Source organism: Pangasianodon hypophthalmus, chromosome 19 (genome assembly GCF_027358585.1).
Source record: "Pangasianodon hypophthalmus isolate fPanHyp1 chromosome 19, fPanHyp1.pri, whole genome shotgun sequence".
In the NCBI taxonomy this organism is placed as follows: domain Eukaryota; kingdom Metazoa; phylum Chordata; class Actinopteri; order Siluriformes; family Pangasiidae; genus Pangasianodon; species Pangasianodon hypophthalmus.
In genome coordinates, this window is record NC_069728.1 from 4,366,127 (window position 1) to 4,382,396 (window position 16,270).

At 41.4% G+C, this 16,270-nt stretch overlaps 1 protein-coding gene and 4 non-coding genes across 8 annotated transcripts in view; 2 read left to right on the top strand and 3 right to left on the bottom strand.

Moving 5' to 3' along the window:
- ipo13b (importin 13b) overlaps positions 1-8,408 on the top strand; it is a 39,122-nt gene extending 30,714 nt beyond the window's left edge. Inside the window, exons 14-21 of one of the 4 annotated variants that reach the window (XM_026946901.3) lie at positions 215-352; positions 1,712-1,808; positions 2,847-2,899; positions 4,914-4,980; positions 5,143-5,201; positions 5,436-5,525; positions 5,624-5,805; positions 6,847-8,408. In XM_026946901.3, the coding sequence (XP_026802702.1) occupies positions 215-352; positions 1,712-1,808; positions 2,847-2,899; positions 4,914-4,980; positions 5,143-5,201; positions 5,436-5,525; positions 5,624-5,805; positions 6,847-6,943 (783 nt within the window). In that variant the 3' untranslated portion in view covers positions 6,944-8,408. Of the gene's footprint in view, positions 1-214; positions 353-1,711; positions 1,809-1,932; positions 2,481-2,846; positions 2,900-4,913; positions 5,202-5,435; positions 5,526-5,623; positions 5,806-6,846 lie in introns of those variants that run through there. The other 3 variants (XR_004580118.2, XM_053242145.1, XM_026946902.3) reach the window with 3 other exon arrangements.
- A 903-nt stretch (positions 8,409-9,311) lies between these two features.
- Positions 9,312-9,383, bottom strand: trnad-guc (transfer RNA aspartic acid (anticodon GUC)). Its single transcript has one exon. It is a non-coding gene; the product is annotated as a tRNA-Asp (tRNA).
- Positions 9,384-10,739: 1,356 nt separating this feature from the next.
- trnad-guc (transfer RNA aspartic acid (anticodon GUC)) lies at positions 10,740-10,811 on the bottom strand. Its single transcript has one exon. It is a non-coding gene; the product is annotated as a tRNA-Asp (tRNA).
- Positions 10,812-13,774: 2,963 nt separating this feature from the next.
- Positions 13,775-13,846, top strand: trnad-guc (transfer RNA aspartic acid (anticodon GUC)). Its single transcript has one exon. It is a non-coding gene; the product is annotated as a tRNA-Asp (tRNA).
- A 628-nt stretch (positions 13,847-14,474) lies between these two features.
- trnad-guc (transfer RNA aspartic acid (anticodon GUC)) lies at positions 14,475-14,546 on the bottom strand. The gene has a single exon. It is a non-coding gene; the product is annotated as a tRNA-Asp (tRNA).
- Positions 14,547-16,270: the final 1,724 nt, after the last annotated feature.

Consider the following 16,270-nt stretch of genomic DNA (forward strand, 5'->3'; position numbering starts at 1 on the left):
TTTTCACATTTGTTAGACAAAAAAGTTCCTGTTCATGCAACTCATTCTTTTACAATTTTTTTCCGATTTAGATGCTTTATTTATTCCTTCGTTTGCTCGATATTAAAAACATTTTGCTTGTTTTCATGTAGAACAGATTAGACTTTTAACATTGTGAAAATCTCTCTCTCTCTTTCTCTCTCGCTCTCTCTCTCTCTCTCTCTCTCTCTCTCAGGCTGTGTGCGCTATCTTTGAGAAGTCTGTGAAGACTTTACTCCATGACTTTGCTCCTATGGTGTCTCAGCTGAGTGAGATGCTGGGTCAGATGTACAGCACTATCCCACAAGCCTCTGCACTAGACCTGACACGTCAGGTACACACTTGATACACACGGCCAAACCACAAAATAGCTCTCCGGATTCCAATCATATCGGCCCAGACATTCCCTATTTAGCCTCTAAATCAACCAGGCTGTTGCCATAGTTACAAGCAGTGACATCATTTAGTTAGGAGGCACTTACCATATGTATTGCACCTAGTCATGATGTGTGAAACCACAGAGAAATTTCAGTGTGTGTGCAGTGGGGCTGTCAGGATGACTTTCGTTCTTTGAATTCCATTTGAAATTTCATAATATTTAAGTGAATGGTTCTACTTCTATTTTTTAAATTAAACTCCTGAAGGTTTGTTATTTATATATTAGTTTTTTAATTATATAATTTAAAAACTAATTACTAAATTTTCTTTAAAGTTATCTATGGGGGAAAATGTGATCTCTGTGACTTTAAATGTGGCATGGGTTTTGGTACCAGACGAGCTGCTTTGAGTATTTCATAAACTGCTGATCTCCTGGGATTTTTCACACTCTAGAGTTTACATAGAATGGTACAAAAACCATCCTCTGAGCAGAGGGTCTGCAGGCTGAAACACCTTGTTGATGAGAGAGATCAGAAGAGAATGACCAGACTGGTCTGAGCTGACAGGAAATCTATAGTAATTCAAATAATCACTCTTTACCACCATGGTGAGCAGAAAAGCATCTCAGAACACACAACACATCAAAACTTGAGGTGGATGAGCTACGACAGCAGAAGACCACATCAGGTTTCACTCCCGTCAGCCAAGAACAGGAATCTGAGGCTGTCATGGGCACAGACTCACCCAAACCCAACAGTTGAAGATTAGAAAAAAAAATCACCTGGTTATTTTCCAGTCTTCAGCTGTCCAGTCTGGGTGAGTCTGTGCCCATGATAGCCTCAGATTCCTGTTCTTGGCTGACGGGAGTGGAACCTGATGTGGTCTTCTGCTGTCGTAGCCCATCCACCTCAACAAGACGTTTCCACCCACAGAACTGTCGCTCACTCAATGTTTTGTGTTTTTCTGCACATTCTGTGTAAACTCTAGAGACTGTTGTGTGTCAAATTCCCAGGAGATCAGCAGTTTGTGAAATACTCAAACCAGCCCGTCTGGTACCAACAACCATGCCACAGTTAAAGTCCCTGGGATCACACTTTTTCTTCATTCTGATTTTATATGTGAACATCAACTGAAGCTCTTGCTGTATCCGCATGATTTTTTTTTTTGCATTGTGCTGCTGCCACATGATTGGCTGATTAGATAACTGCATGAATGTGCAGGTGTTCCTAATAAAGTGGAAAGTGAGTGTATTTATATGTGTGTAGGTGAGGGCTGTAACATTTGAAATTTCTTTTGTCTTATTGATTATCACCAGATGATGCATATATTTGCCAGCGAGTCAGACCACTTTCCCCCAATCAAAGCCCTGTTTGAGCTGGTCACCTCCGTCACCCTCACCATCTTCCAGCAAGGTACGTGTTACAGAGTAGCCCTTTTCTCATTCAGTGCTTTAAATTACAGGCCATTTTTACTTACCTTTTTTCCTAACAAACACAAACTTCACATATTTCTAACAGGTATACTTTATTATTTTAGGTGGCAGCATTATCAGAAGAGACCACGATCTAATTTTTTTTTGTTTTTGTACCTAATTTGGGAATCTCAGTTTATATAAATAAAACAAATCATGTAAAGTTCCCATCCCTTCATCCTGTGTAACATGTTGTTTGACATGCTGTTTTCCCAGATAATAGCTGTTCATCTTCTCCTGTACCTGTCTCCTCCTCGTCCCTTAAATTGTCCTTCAGTTTGTTTTTGCCTCTCTGTTGACCGATTAACATCACCTCTCTGTGTGCCGTTAACCCTCTGATCTCCAGCAGGTCCCTTAACTGTGGCTCTGAGAACCGTGGCCTGTTTTCCTTTGGCTTTGTTTTTTTGGGGGTATTTCTGGGTAGATCGGGGAGGGCTGTGATGGGGGTCTTGTTTGGAGTGTGGGAACAGCTAGGGGAAGGGAGTTTTGGGGCTAGGTGCTGCCCCACTCTCTCGTGGTGAACAAGCTTTTCAGTGAACCCTGGGGTGGGGCAGTTGGGAAAGCATGCCTGATTTTAAGAAAAGTTTTTTTAAAAAAAAAAAAAAAAGAGAAACCAAAAAAGGAGAAGGAAATAAGATGTCACAGTAGCAGGTGCCTCCTGGGTTCCCACTCCAAACCCACTTTGGTTTTTTAGGTTCTTTTTTCTTTCTCGTTATTTCTCTTTCAGTTAGTTCTTTATCCTGACTCATGACTTTTTCTGGTTTTTCAATTTTTTTCTTTCTGGAGACTGCCTTTAAAGCCTTACATGCTTCTCGTCTCCTCGTCTCCCCTCTTTTTCTCACATGTGCAATTATTTCAATGAGATCCTTTCTGTTGCCTTTTCTTTCCACATGACTGTTCAATCTGTTCTGTTGCTGTTTGTATATATTCTTATTATTATTCTTATTATTTCTTAAGTTACATCTTTATTATATTTTAGGGCCCAGGGATCATCCTGATATTGTTGATTCATTTATGCAACTCCAAGCTCAGGTGTGTTTTTGGTTTCTTATTTCATTCACTTTGGGTTTCTCTCTCTCTTTCACTCTCTCTCTCTCTCTCTCTCTCTGTCTAGTTCTATCTATCTATTTCTCTCATCTATCCCTTTCTTTCTCTCCGTTCCTCTTTCTTTCTGCCCTGTGATTTCGGGTCTGTGGTGACCCTTTCTTTACCTGAGCCGACAAAGGAGCACTTTTGGATGACTGACGCAGTCTCTCCTTCAAAAGTCTTGGTTCTGACGAGCCTGGTCAGCCCCTCAGAAATGTGATTGGTCATTTCAGAGGAGGAATGCCACCCTTGCAGCGTTAACATGCTGTATGCAGTCATACAGCTCATGTACAGCGACTGGGTGAACTGTGAGTTGGGGTTCTTTTGAAATGTCATTATAACCATAGAAATAACTACAGTCCAAACTATTCCTACTAAAATGCTGTTTTTCAGTGTGGTTGCTGTAAGAGAGCAGAAAAATTAACCCTGCACACTAATATTTGTATACTTTTGGTAGACATATAATCATTAACTTTCATATTTCAGTATGATACTAACATTCATGGTTCATCTGGAACATGTTATAATGGATGTTTTTAAAGAAAATAATCATTTATGTAATAAATAGTATATAATTGATTGTTTCTATAGTTACAACCAACTCTAAGGGACTTGTATGTCAGACGATCACATAATTTAAGCTTAGCGATAAACAATTTAAAAAAAAGTTATTTAGAAAATGAAAGTGTATAATCGTTTGTATAGTGACGGTTCCTGTTTATTTGTGGAAGAAGACTCAACATCATCGCTTTTAGGTAAAGCTGTTCGTTTAAGTTTCCCGGCGTGGGAAAAGTCTTCAGGGCAGAGGACCTTTGGGTTTTGTGGTTTGTCTGGAAGAGACAGAAAAAAGAGGCTTGTATAGCTTCTGTAATGGAAGTGATAACAGGAACTAACTTGTTTTTTGCAGATGATTTACAACATTAAATGTAACCAGAAATGACGTCTTTGTTTAATAAATTTAAAAAAAAACTGTAATCATTGGTTAAAAAACACTTTGGAATGTGCTGTTAGAGGAAAAAATCAGCATCATAACATCACCATCACCAATAACAGCACGCCCTGCCGTGGCATCAATCAAGAATCATCATATCTGCATTTATAGTTAAAATCTTAGGTTTTATTTTGGATAAATCTGAAATTATTGGCAACCTATTAACATTTACACAATATTCTTCAATACCATATCAACAGTTCACTTTTATTATTGCTGCAAGACACAGACTTGTTTCTTTCTACTACAGCATGATATGAATGATGAATTTTGTGAATTTTTAAATGCACCATATTAACATTTATGAAAGGACACTCCTCACGTTGATTCAAACAGGGTTATCGTCTCTAAGGCCCCTTCTCCCAGCATCACTCCGGTCCCAAAACCAATTAAACCATAATTAATATTCCAATTAATACTATCGAATTGGCACCCTTTGTCTCACATTTGGTTTACATTGTCAGTTCTCATGCCTCCTCTCATTTCTGCCTTTGGCTGGACCTCAGGTCCATCTGTTTATTTCTCTTTCTCTCAGTCCTTCTGTCCCTCTCTGTCCCTCCCTTCCTCAGTATCCTCTCATCCTCAATGAGTTCCTTAATGCATTAGTTGTCTTTATCCGTACATGTTACTTAGATTTTTGTTGCATACTCAGTCCAGCAGAGACAAGAAATGGAAATTAAAAAAAAAAAAAAAAAAGAAATGAGGAAATTGCAAATCATACCACCTTAAGTTTGACTTAAGTTAAATTTCAGTATTTGATTTTTTGCAGTTGATTTCTTACTTACCTGATCAGTTTGCATTAAAATAAGTTGATGTACATTTAGTTGTTTTTGTTAGTCGGAATAGAGTAAGGACATCGTAGAGGAGAGGAAGGTAATGTCTTTTGGTAGGGGTGTGGGTGGGCTCTGCACGGATCCAGAGATGGAGTTACGCTGTGTGCCATGTTCACTGGCTGTGTCTGATTTGTAGGCTCTCAAACGGAAGCCCGATTTGTTTTTATCCGAGAATCTTGATGTGAAAGCGGTGTTCCACTGTGGTAAGTCATTCTTTAAGGTTTCGAAGCCAAAAAGTGACATAATAACAGTAATGTTTTGTCTGGTTGTCTGCAAATAGTAGTTAGATTGAAATGGACAGTAAAAGAAGAATAATAGGAATGTGGTGTGAATTTCCATCTAACGCTTGTGTGTCCTTCCTGTAGGAGTTCTGTCACTCAAATTCCCAGAGGCCCCTACGGTCAAGTCTACCTGCCTCTTCTTCGTAAGTTGGAGGACATTGCTGTATTAGAGCAAACCAACCATTCTGATAGTTGGTATATTATCTGAAAATATAGGATTCTTTTATAGCTGATAAATATGATAATACAAGGCATTCATAAGCTCTTTTTTGTTCAGGCTTCATATACAAAAAAGTTATTGTGTAATGCTAACAGTAGGATGGCACATAGGTATAAATGTTGTTTTTGGAGTAAGACAACATTTGTGTGTTGGTCAGACGGAGCTGCTGCCGCATTGTGCGGACGTTCCTCCTGTGGGCCAAGTTGTGCAGGAAGATGGCAAACTCCTGTTACTGGCTGTGCTGGAGGTCAGTGACTGACCCTTAATGACTTTCCTTGATCCCATATCCATCTGCAGAACAATTCTGCTATGGCAATCCTCATCTCTTTCTGTCGTTTCTTGTAGGCAATCGGTGGTCAGTCTTCACGCAGTTTAATGGACCAGTTTGCAGAGGTGTTGTTCTCCATGAATAAGCACTGTTTCAGTCTGCTCACTGTGTGGCTCAAAGAGGCCCTGCAGTCTCCGGGCTTTCCCTCATCCCGAGTCTCTGACGAACAAAAAGACACATTCAGCCAGCAGGTCCTTAGGTATACTGCTCACACACAACTTAGTAAACTATTACAAAATAGTCCATGCAGCTCAGGAATACCAATCTAAATAATAATTGTTGTTCGGTCTTTGAAAAATCCTTGTATCATTTTGAAATTTGCATACATACCCTTTTTGCATTTTGTTACCATTATCACAATCCATTTGCTTTGTTTTTGTTTTTTTTTTTTTAAAGTGTGATACCTTATAGTTTTTTCAGTTGGGCAACCCAACTAGGAATGGCTTTTTCAATTAGTTTTGGGGTTTGTAGATTTCTAGTACACTAAAATGGTTTGAAAGAGTGACACTAATTTAACAACACAAACATTGATTTTTTTAGGCTAGCTGGCAAAAATAGGCAGCCTGTATAACCCCAGGAGCTCTATATAATCTAAGGCTGATAAACAGATTTAACAAAAATTTGATATTGTTTAACAGAAAAAAAAAAAAACATACATTAGTTGTTGATGGTGGAGTCTGCTGTCTCAGAGCTTTGTAACAGTCAGTACGTTTCCAGACAGAGGATTTTGCACTTTCCGGTTTCTCCAGCATGGTCCGTCATGTCATGTATTACATAAAAGAAAGTTTCTCAAACCTTGTAATGATTCCAAAAGTGCAGCTAAATTTATCCAAATTTAATATTGTATGGGTTTTAATGTTGCTGATGTGCAGTTAGACTTTCAGGTCCTACATTACTTGTGATCCTTATAAAATCTGCCATCCTCAAGTAACCGAATCCCAAAGATGCTCGTGCTCATCCACAACACCCACAACACCTCCTATTTGTTTCCATGTGTCAGACCCAGAAAATAAGTTTATGAATTTTGAGTATTGTGTTATTAATCAATTAGGTGTTTACATAAGTTAATTGGCTGCTTAATCCCTGCGTTTAACACAGTGTTATCTGCTCAAGCGGTCCTCTGTTATACGTTAATTGTAGTTCATGCTCTCAGTAAATTATCAAAACACTTTTTGACTTGTGAACATGCTACAGATTTATTGTAATACTCTATATCACTCTGTATCTTTCTTTCTCTCAGGGAGCGAGTGAATAAGCGACGGGTGAAGGACATAGTGAAAGAGTTCACTCTGGTGTGTCGAGGGCTGCATGGCACAGAGTATGCAGCAGAGTATTGAGCGCTGAAGTCCAAAGTGATCCAATTCCTAGCAGCCCCCCCATTGGAAACCCATACCTGAGTAATAGCATAGTGAAAGCCTGACAGATGGATATTGTTCAGAGCATGCACTGTAAGGACCTGAGGAGGGCACTCTCTTTAATATTTTTTTTTATTTCTTTCTCTTCCCCTGTGTCTTGCTCTCACCAGGCCATTTTGGACCCTCTTGGAAGTGGCCTGTACTGCTTTATCTATGCAGTACTTTTCATATATGACTTTCTCTCCTTTTCTCCCCTCACCACTAATTCAGCATGTGCATTGTTAACTTTCACCTCCCCTTCACAACCATTCTCACGTTCTTGATCTTCCGTGGCTCCTAGGCTGTTTTCTTGTGATGATTTGCAAAATGTATCAACAACGGAATAGTGGTAGTTAAATGTTTTATTTTGTAATTTAAAGATACTGATATCTGAAGTAAATATATATCCACATATATAAACACATATATCTGTCAGACTGTGGAAGGTATGTGAGTCCTTATGGATACTGCTGCTGACAAAGAGAGGGACCAATAATTTTTCTCTGTGGCTTTATATATACATGTCTGTATAATCTAACTAGCCTCTACTCCCAACATGATTCTGGTGGTGGGGGAAAAGGTTGTGAACCTTGTCATGGGTCATAGTCTTTTTTTTAATGATTGAAAATGTATTATTTTAATATATAAAGTTAGCAGCATGCACAAGGCTGGTTAGAGCTGATGTTACAGACACACTGTCGTTAAATTGTGAAAACATCTGATGTTGATGATCATGAAAGAAGTCCTGATTTTAGTTTTCTGCCCTGTGTGTGGTGTCCTCTGGGGAAAGCTGCTGGGAGCCCATAATGGCTGTGAAATCCACCTGTAGATGTCCTTGTGTGTCTTTTTGGATGGAAAGAACATCCAGAACGTCACATGAAGAGAGGACAGCGGTCAACTGTGAGCTGTGCACACAACACTGTACGGGTGGTGATAATCGTTTATTTCAGACGTGAACAGACACTATTTTGCGTGTATGTGTGCGCACACGCATGTGCCATTGTACACTCGCTTGTCCAAATTGCAGCTTCTGTACACTGTTGAGTGCACTTATCAAGGAACTGAACACAATCTATACTACAAGTCCCCTTGTGTTTACCATTAGAAGCCCCTGAATTAGGACACTTCAGTGGCTGGGTGTCTCTGTGTCCCTGTCTACTGCCCAGCTGCTGCCTGCAAACATGTAGCATGTGTGTTTTGTTTTTGGGCAGGGGAATCGGGCATGCAGCAACAGAATGTGTTGTGCGCATTCGGCAGGTGAGGATCCTTCCTCCTCCTGCCATTTTGTTTACCAGTGATGGATATATATTTGTGAAGGGGAGGGGGAAGATAAAGGAGGAGAAATGTACACGAGTTTGCATTTTCTTTTGTACCTTGTTTTAATTTATTAAATATATCTAAGATGGCATCTCTTGTTTCTCTGTGTCTTAAGTGGATGAGTCTTAATACCTGGAAGGTCCTACAGAGATTTGTGAAGAACGGTAAAGTTCAGGTTTGCAGTTCTCCAGGACTGGTTTTTGATGTTGCTGCTCTAAAGGATGGAGTTAATCTAGCTCAATATATAAATGTATGTTTATGTGTGGAAGATAAAGAAGAATTTCCAAAAAATACAATCGATTGTGCAGTAAAAAATTTTCATCCTAAAGGCTCTGTCGGGGCTCTGTGCAGGCCATAAAAACAAACAAGTTTTTAAAATACATGACTGTATTCAGAAGACTATAAATTATAGCCAAATAAATGTACCAACATTTATGCACCTCACATCAACCAAACACAGAGGTAGATCATTAGATAGACAGAATGTTAAGGTGCTCATATCTGAGGTGAGCTTGAGGCACAAACACTCTTAAAGCTACATATTGTTGTTAGTTAACAGGCTCACAGCAGCGGCTTTCAGCGATTTTCATCTCAAAATGGCTTACTGTTAGATTAATAATAGTGTTCTTGATAATCAGAAAAAATGAACATTTGGGTAAAAAAAAGCAGACAATAACTGTAAGGGTCACAGATGCTGTTCCTTCTGAACAGAAAAAAAAAACATTTTCTAATTTATAATAAAATAAACAATAGTAATTCTTCATTTTCACCCTTCAGACAAGGACAAGAGCGGTAAGAGCTTACAACAGAAAGTTTAGACTTTCACTGATCAGGCCAGAAAATAAATGATTTCCCAGTTATACACTGGAATTCACCCTGTAATATTTAATAATTAAAACTTTCAGAGAATTGTTATTTTATTAATCTCTTAATCTAAATGTGTTGTGACGATGAGTTGTAGTAGAGCTAGAGTAAGGTGAGAAAAGCAGTGTTTCTCCCCGTCGGGGAATCGAACCCCGGTCTTCCGCGTGACAGGCGGAGATACTGTCCACTATACTAACGAGGAGTTGCCCTAAACCACTACCAAGTGCACTTCCAAGTCCACTACAGTTAAGTATTGTAACAATACCAAGTAGAAAACTGATGAGACCCACCACGGAAGTGTCATCGGCGAACTTGATGATGTGATTCGAGCTGTGCATTGCTACACAGCCGTGAGTCAGCAGAGTGAACAGCAGTGGACTGAGCACACAGCCCTGTGGGGCCCCAGTGCTCAGTGTGGTGGTGTTGGAGATGCTGCTCCAGATCCCGACTGACTGAGGTCTCCCAATCAGGAAGTCCAGGATCCAGTTGCAGAGGGAGGTGTTCAGGCCCAGCAGGTTCAGCTTTCCAATCAGCTGCTGAGGAATGGTTGTGTTGAATGCTGAACTGAAGTCTATGAACAGCATTCGAACATAAGTGTCTTTATTGTCCAGGTGGGTGAGGGCCAGATGGAGGGCGGTGGTGATGGCATCATCTGTTGAGCGGTTGGGGCGGTAAGCGAATTGCAGGGGGTCCAGTGAGGGAGGCAGCAGGGTCTTGACGTGCCTCATGACGAGCCTCTCGAAGCACTTCATGATGATGGGTGTAAATGCAACGGGACAGTAGTCATTGAGGCAGGACACTGAAGACTTCTTTGGCACGGGGACGATGGTGGTGGCCTTGAAGCAGGTTGGGACAGCGGTGCTGCACAGAGAGGTGTTGAAGATGTCCGTGAAAACATCTGCCAACTGGTCTGCACATCCCCTGAGCACCCTGCCAGGAATGTTGTCTGGTCCAGCAGCCTTCCGTGGGTTGACTCTGTGTAGAGTCTTCCTCACGTCAGCCGTGGTTAGACGCAGCACCTGGTCATTGGGAGATGGGGTGTTCTTCCTCGCCGTCACGCCGTTCTGTGCCTCGAACCGAGCGTAGAAGTCGAGCGTAGAAGTACTTATTATTACTTACACTACTCCACCTGCTATAATTAGGCTAATGAGAAAATTAGATATTGAATTTGATTATTTACCTGCAAATCCACCATTTTCAGGTTATTAAAATGTTACACTCCTAGCAGACGTGAGTGTAATCACACATGTACAGTGGATATAAAAAGTCTACACACCCCTGTTTTTGCCCCCTTAGTCCCAGCGAAGTGAATTATTCTTATAATACTACAGCATTCAAATACATCCTACATAAATTCTGACATCCTGTACAATTGTGCGCTTCCAACTTTGAGGCAACAGTTTGGGGAAGAAGCACATATGGGGGTGTGATGGTCAGGTTTCCACAAACTTTTGGTCATATAGTGTATATTGGGGATATCAGCCTATGTATTGATGTGTAAATGTGTTGTGATGATGAGTTGTAGTAGAGCTAGAGTAAGGTGAGAAAAGCAGTGTTTCTCCCCGTCGGGGAATCGAACCCCGGTCTTCCGCGTGACAGGCGGAGATACTGTCCACTATACTAACGAGGAGATGCTCTAAAACACTGCCAAGTGCGCTTATGAAATGACACAGCGATACAGTACAGAAAGTATTATTAAAGTATTGAATCACCCCGTCTGGGACTCGAACCCGGGTCTAGTTGAGCTTCACTTCCCTTAACTTCTCCCGTGCATTCTCAATAACAACTCAATGAACTAAATTTTTCTGCTAAATAACTTTTGCTGCCAGACGTCGAGCGTTTGTTTGGTCAACTGAAAGAAATAACCGGAAGTGACGTACTCTGAGTTAACACAATGTTCGGATGAGTTTCATCTGCACAGCTGCAGCCTTTTAGTCCCAGTGACTTTCCACATCAGTGAGATGAGACTGAGATGGAGAATAAAATGCTTGGGGAATCAAAACACTGGTCTGGAGACACTGAAGACTACACTACCGATAAAAAGGTGCAGTAAACTCGGCACTGACTGCACATAGATAGATTTTTTTTTTAATTAAGGTTAAAGATAACATTGAGAACCACTGCTTCAGTGGATGACATTAAGGATTCAGCAAAGAACACAGTGCAGGGCATATCTACCCACTTCTACCAGGGCATATCTACCTTCACTTCACTTCTGAGGAACCAGACTCAAAAGGGAGCCCATCCTCATCTGGGTGATAACGGATAGTGCAGTAATAAATAACTCCCTTCTATAACTGTGTACTACATGGACAAATAGTGCAATTGTGCAACTAGTAAATTCATTACAGTTTTCGCCTGAAGTCTGGTTAGTTGAACCTATCCACTGTCCACTGATGGAGACCTGAGTGCAAAACAATTGCAGCCCCAAAGCCACCACAGCAACAGCAGTCCCAAGCCATCACAGTATGACTCAGTATGACACAGCAACTGCAGACCAAAGCCATCTCCATAGCCCCCAAGCAGCACCATCCCCAGCAATCCCAATGATCTTCAGGCCGTCCATGTGGGATCGCCCCAGCAGCACTGAGCGATCTCCAACCGATGAGAACTCCAACCAGAAGTAGGGCGTCAGGGATCAGGCAGGTCCGGAGAGCAGAAGGAGTCAGGATCACTGGTATCTGATGAGTAGCATGTGTAGCTCGAGGGAGAGACTGAGAGCAAGAGAGAGGGAGAGATTGTTAGGTAAGCTTTTGTAGGCTTAGGTAAGCTGTAATGGTTAAGGACAATGTACTTTGCATGCAGAGAGCAAGCAGAGACTCCAGCAAGACTAGCTCTGACAGCATAACTAAAAGGGAACGCCAGAAGCTAACACAGACATGAGGGCACCCTGGGACATTAGCGGCCAGCCACTTCAAAGTCAACAACCCTGAGTGGATGCATGAGAGTGAGGGGGGCAACAGCATCCAGACATCCCAGTTCACTACAACACTCTATGCCCTTGAACCCTCCAGACCTGAGACCAGATACTCAAGTTCTTCCACTCCAATTTTGGCAAACCATGTCTTCATGGAGCTCGCTTTGTGCACAGGGGCATCGTCATGCTGGAACAGGTTTGGGCCTCTTAGTTCCAGTGAAGGGAAATTGTAAAGCTACAGCATTCAAAGACATCCTACATAAATTGTGCGCTTCCAACTTTGTGGCAACAGTTTGGGGAAGAAACACATATGGGGTTGTGATGGTCAGGTGTCCATAAACTTTTGACCATATAGTGTATTATAGCATATACATATATTGTCCCTGAAGTATGTGAAACTAGACTCTGATATGGGGCATTGACCTCAGTTTCAGGAACTACATGCCTTGCGAATGAAGAGGTGTTATGCAGAAAAGCACAGAACACCAGGAGAGAATTTGCTTCACTGACTGCTATCGAAATGCCTTAAAGAGCCGATAGTTGGCCATATAGTGTATATTTGGAGTATTGATGTGTAAATGTGTTGTGATGATGAGTTGTAGTAGAGGTAGACACTGACACAAAACCTGGTAGGCATCTTCAGGACCATGACCTGAGGCTATGAATGGCCCGAAACCACTACCAAGTGCACTTCCAAGTCCACTACAGTTAAGTATTGTAACAATACCAAGTAGAAAACTTTGAATACAGCTGCTCTAATTTGTCTAAGTGTTATGACAGTGAGGCAAAGAAATTAAATGTGAGGAAAGAAGTGGAGGAGGAGTAGCCAAAATGGCAGTTAAATGTAAGCATGTTATTGCAACTTTTGCCCAGTAGGTGGCGTTGGCACAATTTTTTTGTGTTGCATAGCCTCAGGTCATGGTCCTGAAGATGCCTACCAGGTTTTGTGTCAGTGTGCAAAGTTGTTGCTGAGATACAGCTTCGCTTCCTGTTTGGTGGCTTCGCCATCAGATTCGTTGGCCCATTACGGACAAACCCTTTGGACTATTCAAAATTCTTTTGATAACTTTTGTGAGGCTTACTCTGAAGATGATGTGTGCCAGATTTAGTGATGATTGGACAAAATTTGTAGGAGGAGTAGCGGGAAAAAAAATGTTTTTGACAAAATCCAAAATGGCGGTTCATCTAATTAATAATAGGGTGCATTGAACTCGTCTCTACCCAGGGAATCCAGAAATGCCTGGCTTTTAAATTTTAGACACACGGTTCAAAAGTTATGACCATAAATATACTTATAAATTTGACCCGATGGTGGCGCTAGAGAGTTGACAACTAATAATAACTAATACCCCTAACAATTAGTCGACCCACATAAATGTATTCAGCTGCGCCGCTGTATTGCTTTGTCGGCTGAGGCGATTCAAAATGTATGATTTAAAAACAAAACAAACCTCGGAACAGCGGCATGGAGTCAGCGTGTGGCCAAAAATATATTGCATCCGTAGTGATAAGAGCTGCCATAGAGACTGAACGGGAAAAGTTAAGAGAAGTGAAGCTCAACTAGACCCGGGTTCGAGTCCCAGACGGGGAGATTCAATACTTTAATAACACTTTCTGTACTGCTTTAACGCTTTATTGTCATTTCATAAGCGCACTTGGCAGTGTTTCAGAGCAACTCCTCGTTAGTATAGTGGACAGTATCTCCGCCTGTCACGCGGAAGACCGGGGTTCGATTCCCCGACGGGGAGAAACACTGCTTTTCTCATCTTACTCTACCTCTACTACAACTCATCATCACAACACATTTACACATCAATAAAGAGGCTGATATCCCCAATATACACTAGATAGCCAAAAGTTTGTGGACGCCAGACCATCACACCCCCATATGTGCTTCTTCCCCAAACTGTTGCCTCAAAGTTGGAAGCACACAATTGTACAGGATGTCTCTGTAATGATGAGTTGTAGTAAAGATGTCTTCATGGAGCTCTTTTTGTGCACAGGGGCATTGTCATACTGGGACAAGTTTTTGTCCCCTTAGTCCCAGTGAAGTGAATTATTCTCATAAAGCATTCAAAGATATCCTATATAAATTGTGCGCTTCCAACTTTGTGGCGAAAGTTTGGGGAAGAAGCACATATGGGGGTGTGATGGTCAGGTGTCCATAAACTTTTGACCATATAGTGTATTATAGCGTATACATATATTGTCCCTGAAGTATGTGAAACTAGACTCTGATATGGGGCATTGACCTCAGTTTCAGGAACTACATGCCTTGCGAACGAAGAGGTGTTATATATTTGGAGTATTGATGTGTAAATGTGTTGTGATGATGAGTTGTAGTAGAGGTAGAGTAAGGTGAGAAAAGCAGTGTTTCTCCCCGTCGGGGAATCGAACCCCGGTCTTCCGCGTGACAGGCGGAGATACTGTCCACTATACTAACGAGGAGTTGCTCTAAAACACTGCCAAGTGCACTTATATGAGTAACATACAAGTAAAACTAATGAAATCCGGTATTACCGCAGCTACTGGCGTGTGGATATACGTTTTTCAGCTACATCACATCCGCCAAAACAAACTGCTTGCTCCGGTCACTTCCTCTAGATGGCGCGTTCAGCCTAAGGACTGTATATACGGGTGGAAGTCGAAACAGGGAGTCAAATATGAAGACAAAATGTCTCTGAGGTCCTCTAGTGGCTGCAAATGTTAACTGGCCCATGACCATCCATCCATCCATTCTCTGTACTGCATATCCTACACAGGGTCTCGAGGAGCCTGGAGTCTGTCCCGGGGGACTCGGGGTACAGGGTGGGGGACATCCTGGACGAGGTGCCAACCCATCCAAGGGCACAATCACACACACTACAGACAGTTTGGAAATGCAAATCAGCCTACAACACACGTCTTTGGATTGGGGGAGGAAACCAGAGTACCTGGAGGAAACCCTCGAAGCACGGGGAGAACATGCAAGCTCCATGCGCACAGGGCGGAGACGGGATTCCAACCCCAGGTGCAAGGCAACAGTGCTAACCACTAAACCACCGTGCCCCCCTCCGCCCATTACCATGTTAGTCAATAGGAAAGGTGTCAAAAGTTACATCTCCTCTTTTTTCACTTCAGTTGACCTTGATACACTATATATGGCCAAAAGTTTGTGAACACCTGACCATTAAACCCATATGTGCGTTAAGCTCAAACCTGTTCCAGCATGACAATGCCCCTGTGCACAAAGCGAGCTCCATGAAGACATGGTGTGTGAAGGTTGGAGTGGAAGAACTCGAGTGTCCTGCACAGAGCCCTGACCTCAACCCCACTGAACACCTTTAGGATGAACTGAATAAATCCAAAATTATAAATATATAATATATTATATAATATAATATAAATTAGAAATGCATTTACGGCTTTACGGTCCTACAAAATATAGTCGGTCTGTAGGTTATAGTCTGAAAATCTTATTTTAGAATAGCACAAATCTGAGAAAGAGTACAGCATTTCACAGCCGTTAAAATAAAATAAGGAAAATATAAAGAAGTAATACTATACAGATTTATATTAGGCCTTTCATCAAGTCTCGAAGGAGATCTCCAAAAAGACACTGATGAAAGAGTTGCAAAGAAAATGTTCTGTTGCATGGAAAATTACTTGAATAGATGGTGATTTAAAAACATAAGGCAGATCACTGTTAGTGGCTTTAGTAAACTTCTGATTATAATGAAAACTGTCCATCTCCATTCACTGAAGCAACACAGATTGAGTACAGAAGACTGCAGAACCTGGCTCTACCACAATTTATCAGCGGTTTCACTGTGGGTTAGAGGTGTACAGAGTCTGATGTTATGTAAATGGTGTTCTTAGGTAATGTACTACATTCATTTATGGAATCTTTGGGCAATCGTGTACTTTGTCTCAGGATTAGAGTTTCTTCAGTTACACTCACACACACTCTCTCTCTCACTCAGTTTCAGAAACTGCTTTATCCTGATCAGGGTTGCGATGAAGCAGGATCCAATCCCTGTGTTGCTGCAAATAACCAGTAAATAACTCACACTAAGACAGTATTTAACGGAGGAAAAATAAAATATATGTACACCATCGGTTACGTTGAACCTAAAGAAGAGATTTTTTTTATTGTTCCACATCCAAATCAGAAAACATCCACATGCATGATA